This window comes from Syngnathus acus, chromosome 6 (assembly GCF_901709675.1).
Source record: "Syngnathus acus chromosome 6, fSynAcu1.2, whole genome shotgun sequence".
Classification (NCBI taxonomy): Eukaryota; Metazoa; Chordata; class Actinopteri; order Syngnathiformes; family Syngnathidae; genus Syngnathus; species Syngnathus acus.
The window spans coordinates 13,128,833-13,145,538 of NC_051092.1; the positions used below are offsets into that span (position 1 = coordinate 13,128,833).

The following is a 16,706-nucleotide window of genomic DNA, read 5'->3' on the forward strand; positions in this document are numbered from 1 at the left end:
CCTAAATGATTAAGATGGTAAAGATGATAAATCAGAGAAGTAGCCATATGTTTATTTTTCCTCCCACAATGGCTCAATTAATTCAAAGTCCTGATCACCGGTGCCGAGCATCAAACGGTCCAGATGACCTCATCTCATTAACATAACATAATTGAGAAAGTAAAATGAGTTGAAGAAAAAGAAAACATTAAAGTTGAATCCGAAGTTTAAAACTGCAAGTTTCCTTTTACAGCTGCTTAAATGAAATAAATAAGATGAGAGTAAAAGTAAACCCAGTCCAATCCTGTGTTTGTTTTCCACAAAATGCACTCGTGACGGTGTATCCAATGTGTGTAAATGTAATAATTGTAGGGTTCTGGTGACAGAGGAGAGGCCCTGGTGTTTGTTTATACTCACACCACCTTAAGTGGTCATAGCTGGAGCCTGCCTGCTACAGTTGAGCTGAGCAGAGCAGTTAAAGTGGGCCCCTGTGTACAAGAGCGGCTCAGTGTGCTTACGTTTACACAATGTGCTCATGTAACGCACGGTTATTGTGTAAATACACGCGCCAAGCAAGCCGCCGACAGACTTATTAGCCCTTCCGCATGTCCTAAACTGACTCGACACATAAAGACATTAAAATGATCGAAAAAGAATACAAATCAATTTCTTAAATTTGAGTGGAAAATGTCATCGGAACTGTTGAAAATGAACTGTACTCCAATTTCCCCGACTGATGTCAACAAGCGACATAAGTCTCTAGCGTGAAAGTACTTTTTCCGAAGAAGGACTATAAAAAGCACTGCTTTTCATCAGATTTATTTCAATCAGATTATGGCCAACTGTGAGAATCATTTAAGAGGCTATATTTATGTGCATGTGGAAATTCACTGCCCCCAGTCGTCTTTTTGAAATGTGATGTTGACATTATCATTTATTTCTTGTTTTGAATTGCGGAAATGTTGCGCTATGAAAATAACTACAATCATAATTTTTAATATTAACGTTTCCAAAGTAAAGTTCACCAAGGCTTGAAGCAATTGCAAAATGATTGGCTGCTGGAGTATTGTTTGCATATTCAAAGAAGAATATTTTAAACTCTACACTATGTCCCGTAGATCATATTTAAAGCACATACACACGCACGTACACAGCCGGGATACTTGGAAATGTCTTTTGACTGTGCAATACTTGTAAAGTGATTCAAAACACGCTCAGCTGTCCTGGATTCATCCAAACATAATAGCACGGTCACCACAAACACGCTTTAAAGAATGCCATTTCTGGACTGATCACAACAAAGAAGATTTATATTTATGGCCGTAACTTGTAAGAAAAGTGGCAGACACAAGCGGGCCAGCCGTCTTGACTTGTTTTGCCTTTCTTTCCAAACAAAATGAAGTAGTCAAAAAGTCTTTGAAGTGCAAACCACACCACATCGATTAATAGCCTCAACATGATTGCATCTAAGCTAGCTTCCAAAGCTTCTACAAAGCCAGCACAGCAAACCACACATTATACACACGACAGTCGCTGGGGCCCATTCATGGACTCGGCTCTCGTGCTAGTATCTTCAGCGCTAATGTGCCGAGAGTTTATGCGTGTCTTAGTTATTCGGGTTAATGCCTTTTGCCTGTGGGCCTTCTTTCCATTCTGGCTCCGGCTGCACACACACACACACAACTGTGCCATGACTGTGCAGTCACGCTGATGCGTTCGGCAAACCTACAGCCGCACCGCTGGGACTAAACCTAATAACTTTGATGTAATGTCAGAACGTAAAAACCATTATGAGAGGTCTTGCTTTGCAGTTTCGTACAACTATGTGGACAAGGTATGATCTAATGAAGCATGTGATTCTGGAACTAGAGCGAGCAAAGGGATGGCTAAAAGCCGGGCTCGGTGGATATGTGAGACGTGTAGCGGTCGACTACCTGCACATGAGTGTTTCGTGGTAGGGTTTGATGCTGGCGCTGCGGTCCCTCCGCACGGGCCCTGGCTCGATTGTGGGCAGGCCTGTGGCGGAGGTGGTGGTGGTCCATGTGGAGGAGATTTTCCTCAGAAGACCCGGGTGGAGACTCCGCCTCAGACGCTGCATGCAGAGAGGAAGGTAAACATGCTTAAAAGGTCAAGAAGGAATCAAACTGACATTGTTTTAAAAAGCGCTTGAATGCTTTCTTTGGTGAAATGTATGAACGTTTTTTTACACTGTACTGTTTGCCCATGTGTGATGCTTCCATCTGCTCCATGCCACGCAGCAGCTTGGCAAAGAAGCACAAAACATGGCAACGTCTCTCCCTCGCTCGCTTGCGCAGTCTGATGACCCAATAAATATTGGCTCGCAATCATGAATGAGCCCATTCAAAGCAAAGTGTCTCAAACAAACACTTTCCTGCTGCCCCTTTGCTCAACGGCACTGTCATTAGCATTTATATTAAATCACTGACGTCAAACTCAAGGGCAAGATACGGCCCGCCACATTCTTTTAGGAAGGCCCGCAAAGACAAATTGTGCGTCAAATTCATCAAAATTACAAATTATCTTCACATTAAAAATAGAGATATTACTAGCAATTTTTATTCCATATTTTCTTTAAGATATTTGAACAGTGTGAACGCAAGTGGTCACACCAGCCAACTTTAACATCATCTGCAAGTGGAAGTCTTCCAGTCCATGCTGTAGGCTGCAGAGAAATCATGGACAAAGATGGATCCTGTGTTTGAAACAGAAATGTCAAAGCAGTACGTCTGCTTGGCTTTATTGTAAATTAAAAAGAAAGTGTTTGAAAAGCCAACATCCTGCTATTACTCAGAAGCAAACGATAACAGACATTTTTTTTCCATTGCTAAATAACTTCCCTCCTGCGATTCTCCTCCAACACAGATCTGGATGGACATTGTCTTTCTGCGGAATCCTAATAAGTGCGGACCCATTGGTCACTCCTACAAGGCCAGACAACGTGATTGGTTTTATCGAAGGACCGCCAGGATGGGCGTTGCCTTCAAAAACGTACCAAAAAATATCAACAACACACTTTTGAACCTTTTTGAGAGGTGCATACGTCACGTTGCCCTTCTTTCTTAAACACACGCAACACACACACACACACAGTATGACTTTTGCACATCTGTCATGTTGACACAGCTGTGGCTATGAAAGGGAGAAGCGAGCTCCAAGCAGTAGACGCGCTCTATTTTTCTTCACTCAACTCTATGAAAACACACTCCTTCATTTGAAGCTAAAAGGTCTGAAAGGCAGCAGCAGCCATTAGCGGGAAGACGGGCTCAAAGATTAACATGTGTGTGGAGCGATTTGTGCCCTTTAAATCATTTGGGCCGTAATACGGCGGACCGCAGTTCCATCTAAGGGTAATTGCACATACTTCCCAAAGACAAGTGTACATTTGAATGTTTGGACCCAAGTCTCTCAGCGTGATTTGCACCACATGTCGCCCCCACGAATTTCCTTACCTTATGGATGGACGTCTTCTCACCCTTCTCGGGTCCCTCCTCGGAGTCGGAGCAGACGTAGGCGTCCGAGGGGTTAAGCAGGGGGGCGGGGCGGGGCCGATGCAAGGGCTGGAAGGTGAGCTGGGTGGTGAGCAGGCTGCTGACAGCTCGCAGTGAGGTGCAGGTGTTGGAGGGCAGAGAGGGGTCAGCCAGGAGGTCTGTGATCAGCCCATGTGCTTCTCCCATCACTGCAATGTCCACCATGATGCTGGTACCTGATGACTAGAATGGAGAAATGAAGTGAAAAAATATTCTGACTGCTCGAATTGTGACAAAGGAGGATTGGGCAGCACAGGAAATACGAACAGTAGTCTGGCTGGACTTTAGACCAAACAAAATCTGTCTGAAGCGTGTCCAGCCAACCACATCTGTGCGACATCGCTTAATGAATGAGCTCATTAGCAACATCCAAGCCAAACAACATGGCTTCATCTCTTTTCGAGTCATCTGCTAACTTTCACATCTTCCCGAGCCGGGTCCAGTCTTAATTAACTGTCGGTAAATAGCTCCACCAGACTTCTCGTTTTGCACAGACAATGTTATCAGATTTTTCTCGCCCCCTAAACGTCACATTCCATTTTACACCAGCTGCTAGACAGCCCGAAAAAAAAAATACTGTATGTTTATGCTGGCTTCAATATCCTGGCGCTGGCTTGAACACAACACGCGTGTGTCTGAGTACTCACCATTCAGCCTCAACATGTGGGAACATTTCACGTTATTTTCCTTCCTCATATCTGATAGGTCGGAGTACATATGAATGTTCCCTCCTAGTCTGCAGTAGTTGCAGCTTTGGGTTTGTCCAGTACAAAAAGCCATGTGTTTGTCAATGAGGTTATTCTTAATCCGCAACTTCTGCATCACCTCTTCTGTATTAAATGCTGTCCACTCGAAATGCAAACAAGTGTCTCTTGGGCTGCATAACATCTGGTCGGGAAAAATAAAAACAATGACCCCCTAGCGGGTCTCATATCTTCACACACTCTTGCACGCACAGAGACCATCTGGATCATCAACAAATAAATAAAGCGGAACCTTCCCATTAAGCGGTGCAATTTGCAGGTCAAGCAAAATAAAAAATATGCCTCAAATGACACAAATTCCACTATCATATAAAATGTCAGCAAATTTTCTAAGATTCAACATATCTGTTTTTCTTCTATGGCTTGCGTACAAAATTTTCATTGTACTTAAATATTCTATGAGTGTACAGGTCCAAATAAAGATTGTGTGGCTGTACGCTACTGAGTTCCTTTCTATAATAAATAAAACATGACTTTACATACAACACACTGCTTGGATGAACTCTAAAACTGGACCTCGGTATCTATAAATGTGCTGTTGGGTTTGAATTTTTTTTAGTGCCAGTGCCATAAAAGATTTCAATCTGAGATTTTCTGAGCTTTGGGACGCTGTGTAGATAAACATATATAATAAAATATGTATTTATAAGCACGGTATCGCAAAACACAAGTAAAACTGTCTCGCTCTGACCATGGGGATAAAAATCAATCAGCTTAGCTCACAAGTTAAAATCACAATTTTTTTTTTAAACCCTCCTGCTCGTTTCTTCGATACTTCAAAAATATTTAAAAATGACCACAAAAAACATACATAATAAAAGTAAGTAGACACAAAACTATACAAAACACAGCATAATAAATAGCATGTAGTAGCTGAAAGCTTCAAGCTGCCAGCCCGCTACAACCGAGATTTGTTTGGATAATTCCAACGTTCTCATACAATAAGTGAAATCTGGGTCAAATTCTTAAAAAAAAAAAAGAAAACATTTGAAAGACACGTATCATTTTTTTTTAATTTTCTGCCAAAACAACACTATTGTTTTATTTTTACTGGATATCCTGTATATCAACTTAATGTTTGTGTTTAACGTTTCTGAACAGGTTATGAACCGCATGTGACTGACTGCTGTTTTCTAGAAAAACACTCTCTCAATGCAAAATATTTGGATTGATATGATGAAGCAGTGGACAGAAAAATACTCTTCAAGTGTGATCGAGTCGAAAGCTATGTAGTTCACAAATAGAGTGTGATGTATTTTAAATCAAGTTTTCAAAAGTAGAATAAACCATAATCATTTTAATTGCTTTGTGCTACATCAAGATTTGCAACTTTGACTGATGTTAGCTGCCAAAATGCTCGTGATAATTCTCCTAACCTGGATGCCTGTGCCAGAACTGAAATAAATGATGAATGCGCAAGGTTTTGTTAACATGTAACATTTAAACCACGGACAAGCACCAATAAACACTTTTTTTATGATCAGCTAACAGCCAAGTCAAACATGAGCCGAGGCGTGAACATTCTGTTGTGACACGGATGAGCGATGACGGCCTGCGCAGTGAAGCATTTTTCACTGGCCGTGTGAACTCGCTGTGGAAAAGCGTGTAAGTAGGCGTACGGCGGAGCAACGCCCGGACGACGGCCCGTACGCGCACATGAGAGCCAGGGCTGGTCAAAACAAATGAGCAGTCGCTTCTGAAGTCTTGTTTGTGTGCACTTGGCTTTTGCTCACTCGTGTCGGCACAGTCACATCTTGTGCACGCAACCAAAAAAAAGATTTTTTTCCCCTAATCTTTGATGTTAATTTTATCAGGTTTGTAAAAAAGAATAAAATAAAAACATCAGGGATTCAAGTAAACTTTCCTTGATGATTTTCTTAATGGAAAAAGGTCACATATTTGCGATCTGGTACTCATTTGGCTGCATCATCTAAACAGGCCATCCATGGAGTCTGCAGTAAACGGAAAGCGACGTGTGGGATTTGTTGAAATTGTGCAATAGTGAGAAAATAATGCGTCCCGCGAGGGAACTAAACGCTGGGACAAATGGCCTCAAGGGCCTGCTGGAAAGAAAGTGAAGTGTTTGATCTTCTAAGTAAACACATTCAAATCCTATAAGAAAATATTAGTCCTCACAAGGACGAGGCTACGCACGCGACGTGAATGTCTGCTTTCTCGTAATCTTGCGGACAATGTCAAAATGCTGACGTGGTATGATTATTTTTCGTTTTATATTTCCCCTTTGACGGCCAATCCATATAATGGCCCTGAACGGATTATCTGAAGCGCTCACCACTTAGAATAACAAAGCAGTGATACACGTAGTGTGAATCATAGCACAAAGATCCCTCCGGATTCTCCTCGTTCCCAGCCAGACTCGTCGAGCCAAAACTACACCCAGCACTCAGCTTCCAACTTCCCAAACAAGCCCCGAGCCCAAATCCCTTTACGAGCTCTTTAGAAGCGGGCAAATTGCTCAGACTGAACCCGGTTCCGCCGCCGCAGCCTGGCCGCAACATGTTGTTATTGCATGTTTTATTCAAACAAAGGACATGTAAGGGGATGTGGGGCAATAAAAAAAATAAAATCAATATCATATGAAGGAGGTCACAGTTATTTTAATTGAGGCGTCTTTTTCATGTGGTACATTTTAGTGGCTGGGCACTACGATGTCCCCTTCGAGTCTAAGCGTGGCATTCTCATTAATATTGTGCTTGTTGAATATGAATTAAGCAGAAAAATGCACCTGTTTGCATCCACTTGAGGGGGGCTGCCATTTTGCCACTTAGCGTCGACTGAAAATGACATAATGAATAATCACAGCTCACCTGTTTTCTGATTTTGCTCGTGTGATTCTGCTCATTTGCTTTTTTTTTTTTTTTGCAAATCGCTACTATTGGTCCATTCCCACGTTTGTAGTTTTTGCTCAATATCCACTAATTCAAAGTGTACGGAAGAGGATTAGTACGGAAGATACTTTCGTAAAAAAGTGGTTAAAATAGTTAGTTTAGTTAGTAATAGTTAAAAAAATGTGATCACTTTAAACCTTTGTTGCAGAAAGACTTTTAAACATTAATAGCGGCTAAATACACAGAGTTAGTCACCATATTGTTTTAGTTGTGGCATTGCTAATGTCTAAAGACCTTCAAAAAAGAATTTATTAAAATGATTTGGGACAGATGATTTTTTTTAAGCCTATTACATTTGTGATGAATGCGTTTCATTATGTGGTACAAGATGGTCTGTAGCTTGGCTATCAATGCAGCAGGCATGTCATAATATACGTAAGTGGACTCTAAACGTTACAAGAGTTTTTTATAGAATGATTTAATAAGAAGGGACATGAAGTGATTTTTTTGGCTGTGTTTTGATTGCCTGCAATTTATTACAATACAGACCTTTTTCCATACGTACTGTAATTTTAATGTCAATTCCACAGCTAACATCCATGAAAGCGTTGGCTCGCGAGGGAAAATAATAGATGCGGTTTGGAAAATGCGTCCGCTAATGTGCTGCGTGCTGGCGAATACGACGCGATGCAAATCAATCAAGCCCGCGTGCGAGCAGCTCAAGAGGTGGCTGTGTGATGCAAGCATCTGACGAGGTGTCACGCTTGCACTGTGAAAGCCAAGCAGCCTCCGTCGGAAGAGAGCAGAGCCAAGGGACAACAGCCTGCCCATGGAGATGCTTGCCAGAAAAAAAATAAAAATACTCTCACACATCTTGTCACTCGATTGACAGACACCAGCTTTGCAAAATCACCAATCATTGAAGAGGACACATCACTCAAACAACGCCAGAGGGAGAGATCATACTGTCTCACAGTTAGAGTCTAAGCAGGAAATTAGACACACATTGATTGATTACAAGTCATGGCAGAGTTATGATCGCACATCATTAAAGAATAATTAATGCCCTCTTCCCACAACAACTTTGCAGGATTTATTGGCGCTATCTAATCTCACGCTGTCGTCACCTCTATTCATTTTAGCCTATCCTGCTGATAGCGGGTGCCACACGTGTACACACACGCGCAGCAAAAGTGCCGTACCAACGTCCAACAGTGCCCTGTGGCTCAGTGGCAACTCGATACAATGATGGTGCCCATATATTGGGCATGTGTGTTTTTGTCCTCTAAAAGCATGTGTCTCATTGACCTTTAATGTCCCCAATGTGACCAAATCATTCAACTCGGTCCTTGAAGCCAGCACAATACAAGAGGGAGTTCAAAAGGGCATCACCTCAAAAGTTTAAGGATGAGTACCAATAACAGGTATCGGGCCGATCAAGGAATCGAGTACCACGAAGGGTGCCGATACCAGTGGCTGGTGCCCTATTGTGTTCGTTCCACTATCAGGGAGTAATGGGAGAAAAAAATAGGAAGTCATCAGCTTAAGTCTGTGTTTATCCTGTTGAATGTTGTGCTTATATGTGAGCTATGACATTATGTATCAAAATGAAACTTGGATTTGGGTGTATACGTGACTTATTTTCGGCGATGAAGATCATCTTCGGTGACTTCATTCAGTGATTTTGCACATGACAAATGTTTGAAGCATTCATGTGTGTGTGTGTGTGTGTCACTCGTGTGCGTGCGTGCGTGTGTGTGTGTGTGTGTGTGTGTATGTGTGTGTGCGTGCGTGGCGTCGGCCAACCCACCTGCGATCCTCGGGAGCCTCTTTTGTGCTCCCAGTCTGAGCGGGCGAGTATCTGCAAAACAACAAAGAAGTAAATGACTGAAAAAAATTCAAAAATTGTAAAGTACAAACAGCAGCGGCATTCATAAACATATTGCATTTTTTTTGTGGGGGGGGGGGTTCTCTGAGAATGTCAATTAAAATGGAGCTTCATCATCTGACAAGGCAATATATTTGATAGCGATTACATCATAGTGCACATTTGTGAAAATTTTGAGAAACCGTGCGATTGATAATGAGTTTGCCACCCCCCCTTCCCCTCTTCCCACTGAGCACAGGCATCTAATGCAATTTCACAGTCAGGTTTGGTTTACTTTCGTTCCTACTGGCTGCCTGAAGGTCTGGTGGAGGCGGAGGATCTGATTACCAGCCAATGTGTCCCCCTCAGGCCTTACCCCCTCTTTTTTTTTTCTCACTTTCTCCAGAGTCATGCATGAGAGCAATGACGCGTACTCTGGAAATTCGGGACAGCCAAGTCACGACTAAAGACTCGTTGAATGTATCTCAGCTCTCCAGTCCATAGAGGACTTGACAAAGCTGACATGTCACTTTGACAAATCATTGCGCCACACTCACCAAAGGCAAGCGTCTCTGTATTGGCGCCAAACAGATAATTCAGGTGTAATTGAATGTGTCACTCAGGCTTATTGAGTTGTGTCATGCTGTGGGCTAAAAGAGAGGCTTGTACTGACACCAGTGTGATTCGTGTGGTCCTGTAATGCTGCTTGACTCCAAGCAAAACACAAACAGGATTGTTGTTCTTATTGGCTTGGATAAAAAAAAAAAAAAAATCCGTAAATAAAATTAAAAAAAAAAAAACACAACCAACAATAATTTTTAACAGCCAGGAATCACTAGGCTCTTTTGCCTGCTGGGCAAAAAAGAAGGACCAACGAAAAATGTGACAAAATACGACTTTCTTGTAAATAATAGTGCTTAGTGAATAAACAATACAGGAATGGCTTTTCGGTATAAGCACCGAGTTAAATAAATGCATTTAATTAAAAATAGCTTATGAATCAAATCTGTAAAACGATTTCAATACCTCCCCAAAGAAACTAAATTAAAATGCTGTAGTGGAGATAAAATTAATATTATAACCTAATGAGTAAAATGATTTTTTATTTTCCCTAGATGATTTTCAATAAACACTATATTAAATAAAAAGCTTGATTCAATTAGAATGAGAATTTGTCACTTGGCTCATCAAGTTGGATACTGAAATTGGAGGTAGCGCTTCATCCACACAGTAAAAGGTTCATTTATTAAATTCACTGTAAACGGCCTCCAATTAACCGCTTCATTAAAGCTTTGACAACAGTCGAGGTATCCGGGAATGGCGAACCTGAGCAAGGTCTTATGATCATCTCCAAGTGTACACAAACAGTCTTATGTAAGGCCGCTTTTCATGTGTGTGACCTGAAACACAGCCTCGTGACACGCAAGGCTCCATGACGGGCCAAGATCTTACCTCGAATCAAATCAGAGCTGGCTAGCAAATAAGAAAAGTACAAGGTAGATAGATGTGTGACCCAGAGACCTTCCAAAGACTGTGGTTTGGGTCTGAACACTAATACATATGGATGAGGTACACATCATACACACAAATAATACAGTGACTAATGGTTTGCTTTCAGGGCCTGAAATGTGAGCTGTAATCTCGATACAACATATACAACGAGCGAGGCAGATTTTTAACATTTCATTTATGTGTCTTCATTAGTATGTCTGGTTTTACTGTCTTTGGGGTATTGCTCTGTCTTTCTTCTTGACTTAGGTCATGTCTCATCCACCCTGGACTGGCTAGTTGCAGTTTTTGGGACAGCCTGAGTATGAACGGAAAATGCAAGCATGGGAAAGATATGTAAAGTCCACAAAGAAAGGCTAGACATTTGAACCCGAAAGTTCAAAACCACAAGGGAGACGTGCTAATTGCCAGGTCACTTGTGCTTCCTATTGCCAATTTTTAATTGATTTTTAACAAGAATAGTAGTAGCAATGAGAAAGTGGAATTGAATGCCGCAAGTACAGCAGTTCACCAGAAAGGTTACGAAATTCCTACGCGTGACTTCCTACTGCTGTTCCACTCCAGTCCTGCAGGTGTCGATAATGCACATTACAAAGGGACAATCAGCCACACATTGACACGACACAACTTGCGATAAAAACGTTATCAGCCACACATTGACACGACACAACATGCGATAAAAACGTTATTTTAGCTTCAGAAAGATTTTTGTAAGATTGAGGTAACACCCAGTATTTTGTCTAAAGAGGTAAAAGTGCAGATGAATGATTTCTCCAATCACCTCCAGGCAACAAAACTCAGTCAGCCAGAGAAGTAAAACTTCCAAAGAGATGTGTTATCGCTCTGAAACTCCAGAGTGCCAACACAAGAACGTCATGCCCTTTATTTCACCGGATAACTTCAGTGAGCTGCCCTTTCACCATAAAGCACAGCCCATCCATGGCTTTTCATCATACACGGATTTATAATAGACTGCAACCAATCCCTTGGAAGAATAAATGATTGAAAAGGGAAGAAGACCCTTCAATCAAGATGCGAACACCAATGGTGATTTAATGTACATGAATTAGAGGGGCAACAAAGTGTGTACTTTAGTTGTTTGATAAGACTTTAATGTGTGGGTATTATTCTATAAAAACAAATCACAGAATAGGCAAAGGAAGGATTTATTGGCCTCTTTGTGATCCAGTTTTATGGTTTATAGCTAGCCAAATGGCAGATGACTGCAAGTTAAATTATTTCTAGCCGGCCATTAAGAAATTAAACCCAAGAAGGTCACTGAAATAATTTGAATGTGAAAACACCAATTTCCTGCAAATTAACATATGAAAAGCAACAATTACTTTAAAAAAACAAACATGATGTGAATAGAAACTAAAACCTTTCTGCACAACCTTTGGAATGACAATTTGACACTCAGGTTTGAGGGACCTCTGGGCAATATTGAATTCTCTCGAGAATAAGCCGTTGTTTTGTTTTCACTCATTGCTGGGTGTTAACACATTTTGCTTCAGAATGCCTTGACAATTCTCGTGGCTGGTGAACGCATGTCTGTCAGTATTGACACGGTTAAAGTACTCAGCAAACCTTTGTCTTAATGAAGACACAAAGTACTTGTAAAGGGCATCGAACAATCGTCCTGGATGTTAAAAGCCAACGATAATGCATCCACCCACTCTTTGTCCTCACTTGGTAGACCTTGCAGATGCTTAATGAATTATTCCCACAGGAGCTTGAGACTTATCCTTCTCTGCTTGTATTTTTATGCACAATTATTTTAACCAACAGTAAACGACTGCTCCTTACAATTTGATCATTCAAAAAAAATCTGAAATAATGACACTTCCATCCACTGCGTGGAATGAAGGTGAAAGCTGACATCTGAACGAGACCCAACGAGCCCCTCCTGACCAAGTCTACTGCAAACACAGGCGAGTAAATAAGAGGTGCACTTAGCCTTAAACATGTGGTAGGAAAGCAAACAGGTGCTTAGAGAGGTAGATGAGGCAGACCGACACTGCACTGACCAGATAGAAACTTGTGTTTTTTTTCGCTCCCCTTAGTACGTAATTCATAATGCATCATTGGAAAATACACAAAGAATAAATGAACCTTTGAATCGTGCCGCAAATTCCAGACTTTCATCAAGTGCAAGCAGCTCTTGATATGCCATCAGTGACTAATAATGGATCTACAGTGACCAAAATAAGAAATGTAGAAACAATCTAGCATGACGTTATTGACGTTAGTTATGAACGCGATATCTTCAGTCGGATTCAGGTCAGGTAATTGACTGGCCTATTGCATAACCTTCCACTACTTTTCCCTGGTTGCTGTCAAGGTGTGCCGTCAGCACCATGAAGCCTTTCTCCAATGACTTCTGAAGCATTCGGCTGAATATGAGCATATAACGTACTCCTGAATTCATCTTTATGCGCATAGAGGAGTGAAGTAGTTCCAATGGCAGCCATACCTTGACCGAGAATTGAGTCGACGCCCCATTATTTATGGGCTCGACTGTTCATATGAATGCAAAAGTCTGCGTACATCGTACCTCCCAACAGTTTTCATATTGCTACGATAACATATTACCAGATTTATTTATAGGGGTCACAACAAGGATAGGCGCCTTCAAAAAAATATTTGACAGATTGAAAATAGTAGCAGGGAGATAAACTTGCAGACCTCCTCCCTGTTAGAGTGTTAAGGGGGGGGCAGCAGAGTGGGTGTCAGCCTCTCCACCACCATGGCCCCGAGCCACAGCCCACAGCAAGCCTCCATCTCTGAGGTACCTAGCACAAACAAACTGGACAAAAACGTTGCTGTTTTCCTTGCTCTGGCCAATACCAACCTAAGAGCCACTTCCTACTGGGTGTCAAGTGTTGTGCTTCGGAGCTCCAGCCTCCATCGCCAGGTCCCACCGAGAGGTCTTGGAATGAGCCGAAAAGACTGTCATCAACTCGCTGCGGAGTCATTTTTTAAAACGTGTCTTGAAAATGAGCCGGAAACGACCTCATCCCAAATATAGCTTAGTGCCAGATACAGTAGGCGCACGTGTTTCCTAATCACTCATTCACGGTCAGCGCTTCATTAGCCCTCGCTGTTCATCTCATCGCGTCCTACTTTGTTCTACATTACAGCCTTTACACATTGATGTGTGTCTAGTCTGTGGCCTGAATTGACTGAGACTCCACTTGAGTATTCAGTGAGGACAATTTAAGGGAAAGGGAGAGGGGAAAAGAGTGCTGAGTTTACATTTGGGTTAAATAAAATCAGCAGGCAGGATTTAGTAGCTTTAACTAAGGGATTGTGCGGAAACCTCTGCACTGTCCAATTAAACTCGAAGCGTTCTTTCTCACCAAGTCTATGAACTCAAATCATTCAACAAACATCTATTTACTTCAGACTACACCTCGTTGAACTTCTAGTCAACCCTGCCAACCTCGAGCAGACAAAATCATCCCCTTCATTTTCCGACATTGTTCTTCTATCAGCACGCCGCGTCGGAGATGAGCTGGCGTCTGCGGCGCTCTTTGACATCTCTTGCTCCGCTACCAAAAACTAGGTCACATCCTGCAAAGTCTCTGACAATGAGATGAGCTTTTTGGATATTACAGCAGTTTAGTCAGAAGTCATCCGAGCAAGAACACAAGAGCCCACTTTTCATGGGTGTCAGGCCCAAAGTAAATACATGACAGGTGTACAGTATTTTGAAAAATCTTGACTTACTGCAATTTGTCATTTAACTGTGAATAATTAAAAATAAACAAAATAAAGATCAATTAAAAACATTTAAAAATTAAATTATAATTATTAATATATCTAAAATATTAAAAATAATAATAATTTAATGTATAACTGTAGAAAACATAATTTAACACAATGATTACATAATTATTTAGATTTATTATTTCAATTGCCGAGGCACTTGTCCTCATTAGAGTCCCTGCTGACTTTTGGCAAGTGGCAAATGGACCAGTCAATTGCAGGGCACATAAAAGCCATTCGCGCTCACTTTCACACTTATGGATGATTAAATCTTCAATAAACCTGAAGTCATAAAAATACATTTTTGACGGTAAGAAAAAAAAGCCTAAAAAAGTAATTATTTAATTAATTAATATAATGAATTAGATGTTTAAAAAAAATACTTTTGAATACGTCACATGCTGTCTGCTTGTACCATGTTAATATTGTGTGTACACCCTCCCACATCCACTCGAGTACCTGTAGTCACTCACCGGGGAGGAGACTTTATAAATCTCCTTTCGTCCACCCGCTGATGGGAGAGTATGGAGAGCGAGAGTCATTGCAATTCAAGCTGGCTAATGTTTTACAGGTTTTAGCGAGGGGGGCTAGTCATCACGGGTCATTTGCGTCATCACTGGAGGGAACTATTAAGGTGGGCTGCCAAAGCAGAGGGGCCGTGTGCAGGAAACAAGGAACACACTTGTGTCTATGCAAAGTTTAACACGCCGCAACCTCCTTGGCATGTGCTGTGCGCTCACCGTGAACTTAATGGCCATTAAAATGCTCACATGCGCTAATATTATTCATGATGCGTTTTAAACTTTATGTGGACCACCTAATCTCCCCTTCACGCTTTCTTACTTGGATTCTGCTTATTGTTGACTAATGTGTGACTAATGAGCTTGATCATCCTTAGCTTACCCAGGGAAGGGCTTAGCTTGAGTCGAGAGCAATTCTCACCACATGAGTCACTAAAGGCCACAGTGATGCTACATGAGCAACACGGATCTGACAGTAAATCGTTAACCTTTTTCGAAATTCTTGGATTAACGATCCCAAAGATGGACGTCTATTTCTCTGCAATATTATTGGGGGCACATGCTCATTTGCCTTGCTCACAACCTCAGATTGGCTCAAGGAATGAGGTTCTCGGCTCTATGCGTTTAGGGGATCTGGTGGGCTAAGACCCCCCCCCCTCAAAGGAGCATGCCAAAGCCATTAGAGTATAATGCTCCAGTCAGGATTACTGCTGGGGCCTTGCGAGGCGAAGGAGGGAACACAGCGTTCACTTGTTTGTTTGTTTTACAAGCCTCCGCTCTGTTCCGTTTGCAAGGTGCCAGTTTGCTTTGGGTGTTTTAAATCGCAATCGATTCAATGCAGGGGACAGTGTTTATGGCTGCTGATGACCAGTTCATGCTAGAGTCACAGGAAGAGCGTACAAAACACATTATGACGCTTCAGTGGACGTTGGCTCTGGACGTACATGGGTCATGCTAGGCATGAAAATGACTACAACGGCACACCGAATAAATCTAACGATGCTTGTTTGACTCCACTCAGCTGCTGTAGGCTGATTCACTGCTCTACTCGTCTCTCATGCAAAAAGCCAGACACCAGAACAAAAACTGTCAAGCAGGAAGCATAATGCTTGGCAGTATTAACAAGGACAAATCATGGAAAAATAATAAGCATGAAAAAAAGTTGCTTCCTCACATTTACAAGCAAATTGTTTGTACTGACTTGCTCATCACAAAATGACTGCAAGAGGCATCTGTTTGTGTTATTTCACTTGCCTTGGATCAGTAAAATTGGTGAGATAAAGCGAGCTTTAGAAGTACTTAAATAAATGTGTGAGACTTCATAAAAGATCCCCAACATTTGTCTCGCATATGCGAAGCATCACATGAATCTAAATGTTAGGCAGATCCAGTTTTCTCAGTTTTGATGACTGTGGAGTGTATTAAAGCGATTAGATTTGTGCAAGCCGTGCAAAGGGTTGGGTGCAGTTCCACTGTAAAATGTTTTTATGAAGCCATAAGTCTGACTGCTTTAGGCGACAATATTTATCTTGGACAGCCGCATCTACGTCAAGAGCAACTTAATGACCAGTTGAACAGCATGACGATTTGACCTTGAAATGGGAGCTTTGGAGTACAAGCGGGTGGTAATTTCAATAACATAAAGCTTTTTTTCCTTGTTCAAGGGAGTATTAAAGCAGCACCACTTGGCAACCAAAAACGACGGAGTTGAGACGATGGCGGCAGAATGTGAGCGTGCGATGCGGCCTGCGTCGCATTTATTATTTCATCTTTTATTCACACGTTTGACTCAGCAAGGTCTGTGCGCTGTCTACGGTCATCAGAGAGGACGGGACAAACACTCCATGCTTGAAGAACATTTACAGTTCCATCGAGTTTCCCACAGGACTGCAGCAAAGACA

General features: G+C 41.8%; 1 protein-coding gene across 2 annotated transcripts in view; it reads right to left on the minus strand.

The window, feature by feature from the left end:
- LOC119124492 (cGMP-inhibited 3',5'-cyclic phosphodiesterase A-like) overlaps window positions 1-16,706 on the minus strand; it is a 47,135-nt gene that overhangs the window by 7,262 nt on the left and 23,167 nt on the right. For both annotated transcript variants that reach the window (XM_037254533.1, XM_037254532.1), the window contains exons 2-4: window positions 8,951-9,001; window positions 3,450-3,710; window positions 1,914-2,071 (exon numbers count right to left, since the gene is read on the minus strand). In XM_037254533.1, coding sequence (XP_037110428.1) covers window positions 1,914-2,071; window positions 3,450-3,710; window positions 8,951-9,001 — 470 coding nt within the window. The remainder of the gene's footprint in view (window positions 1-1,913; window positions 2,072-3,449; window positions 3,711-8,950; window positions 9,002-16,706) is intronic.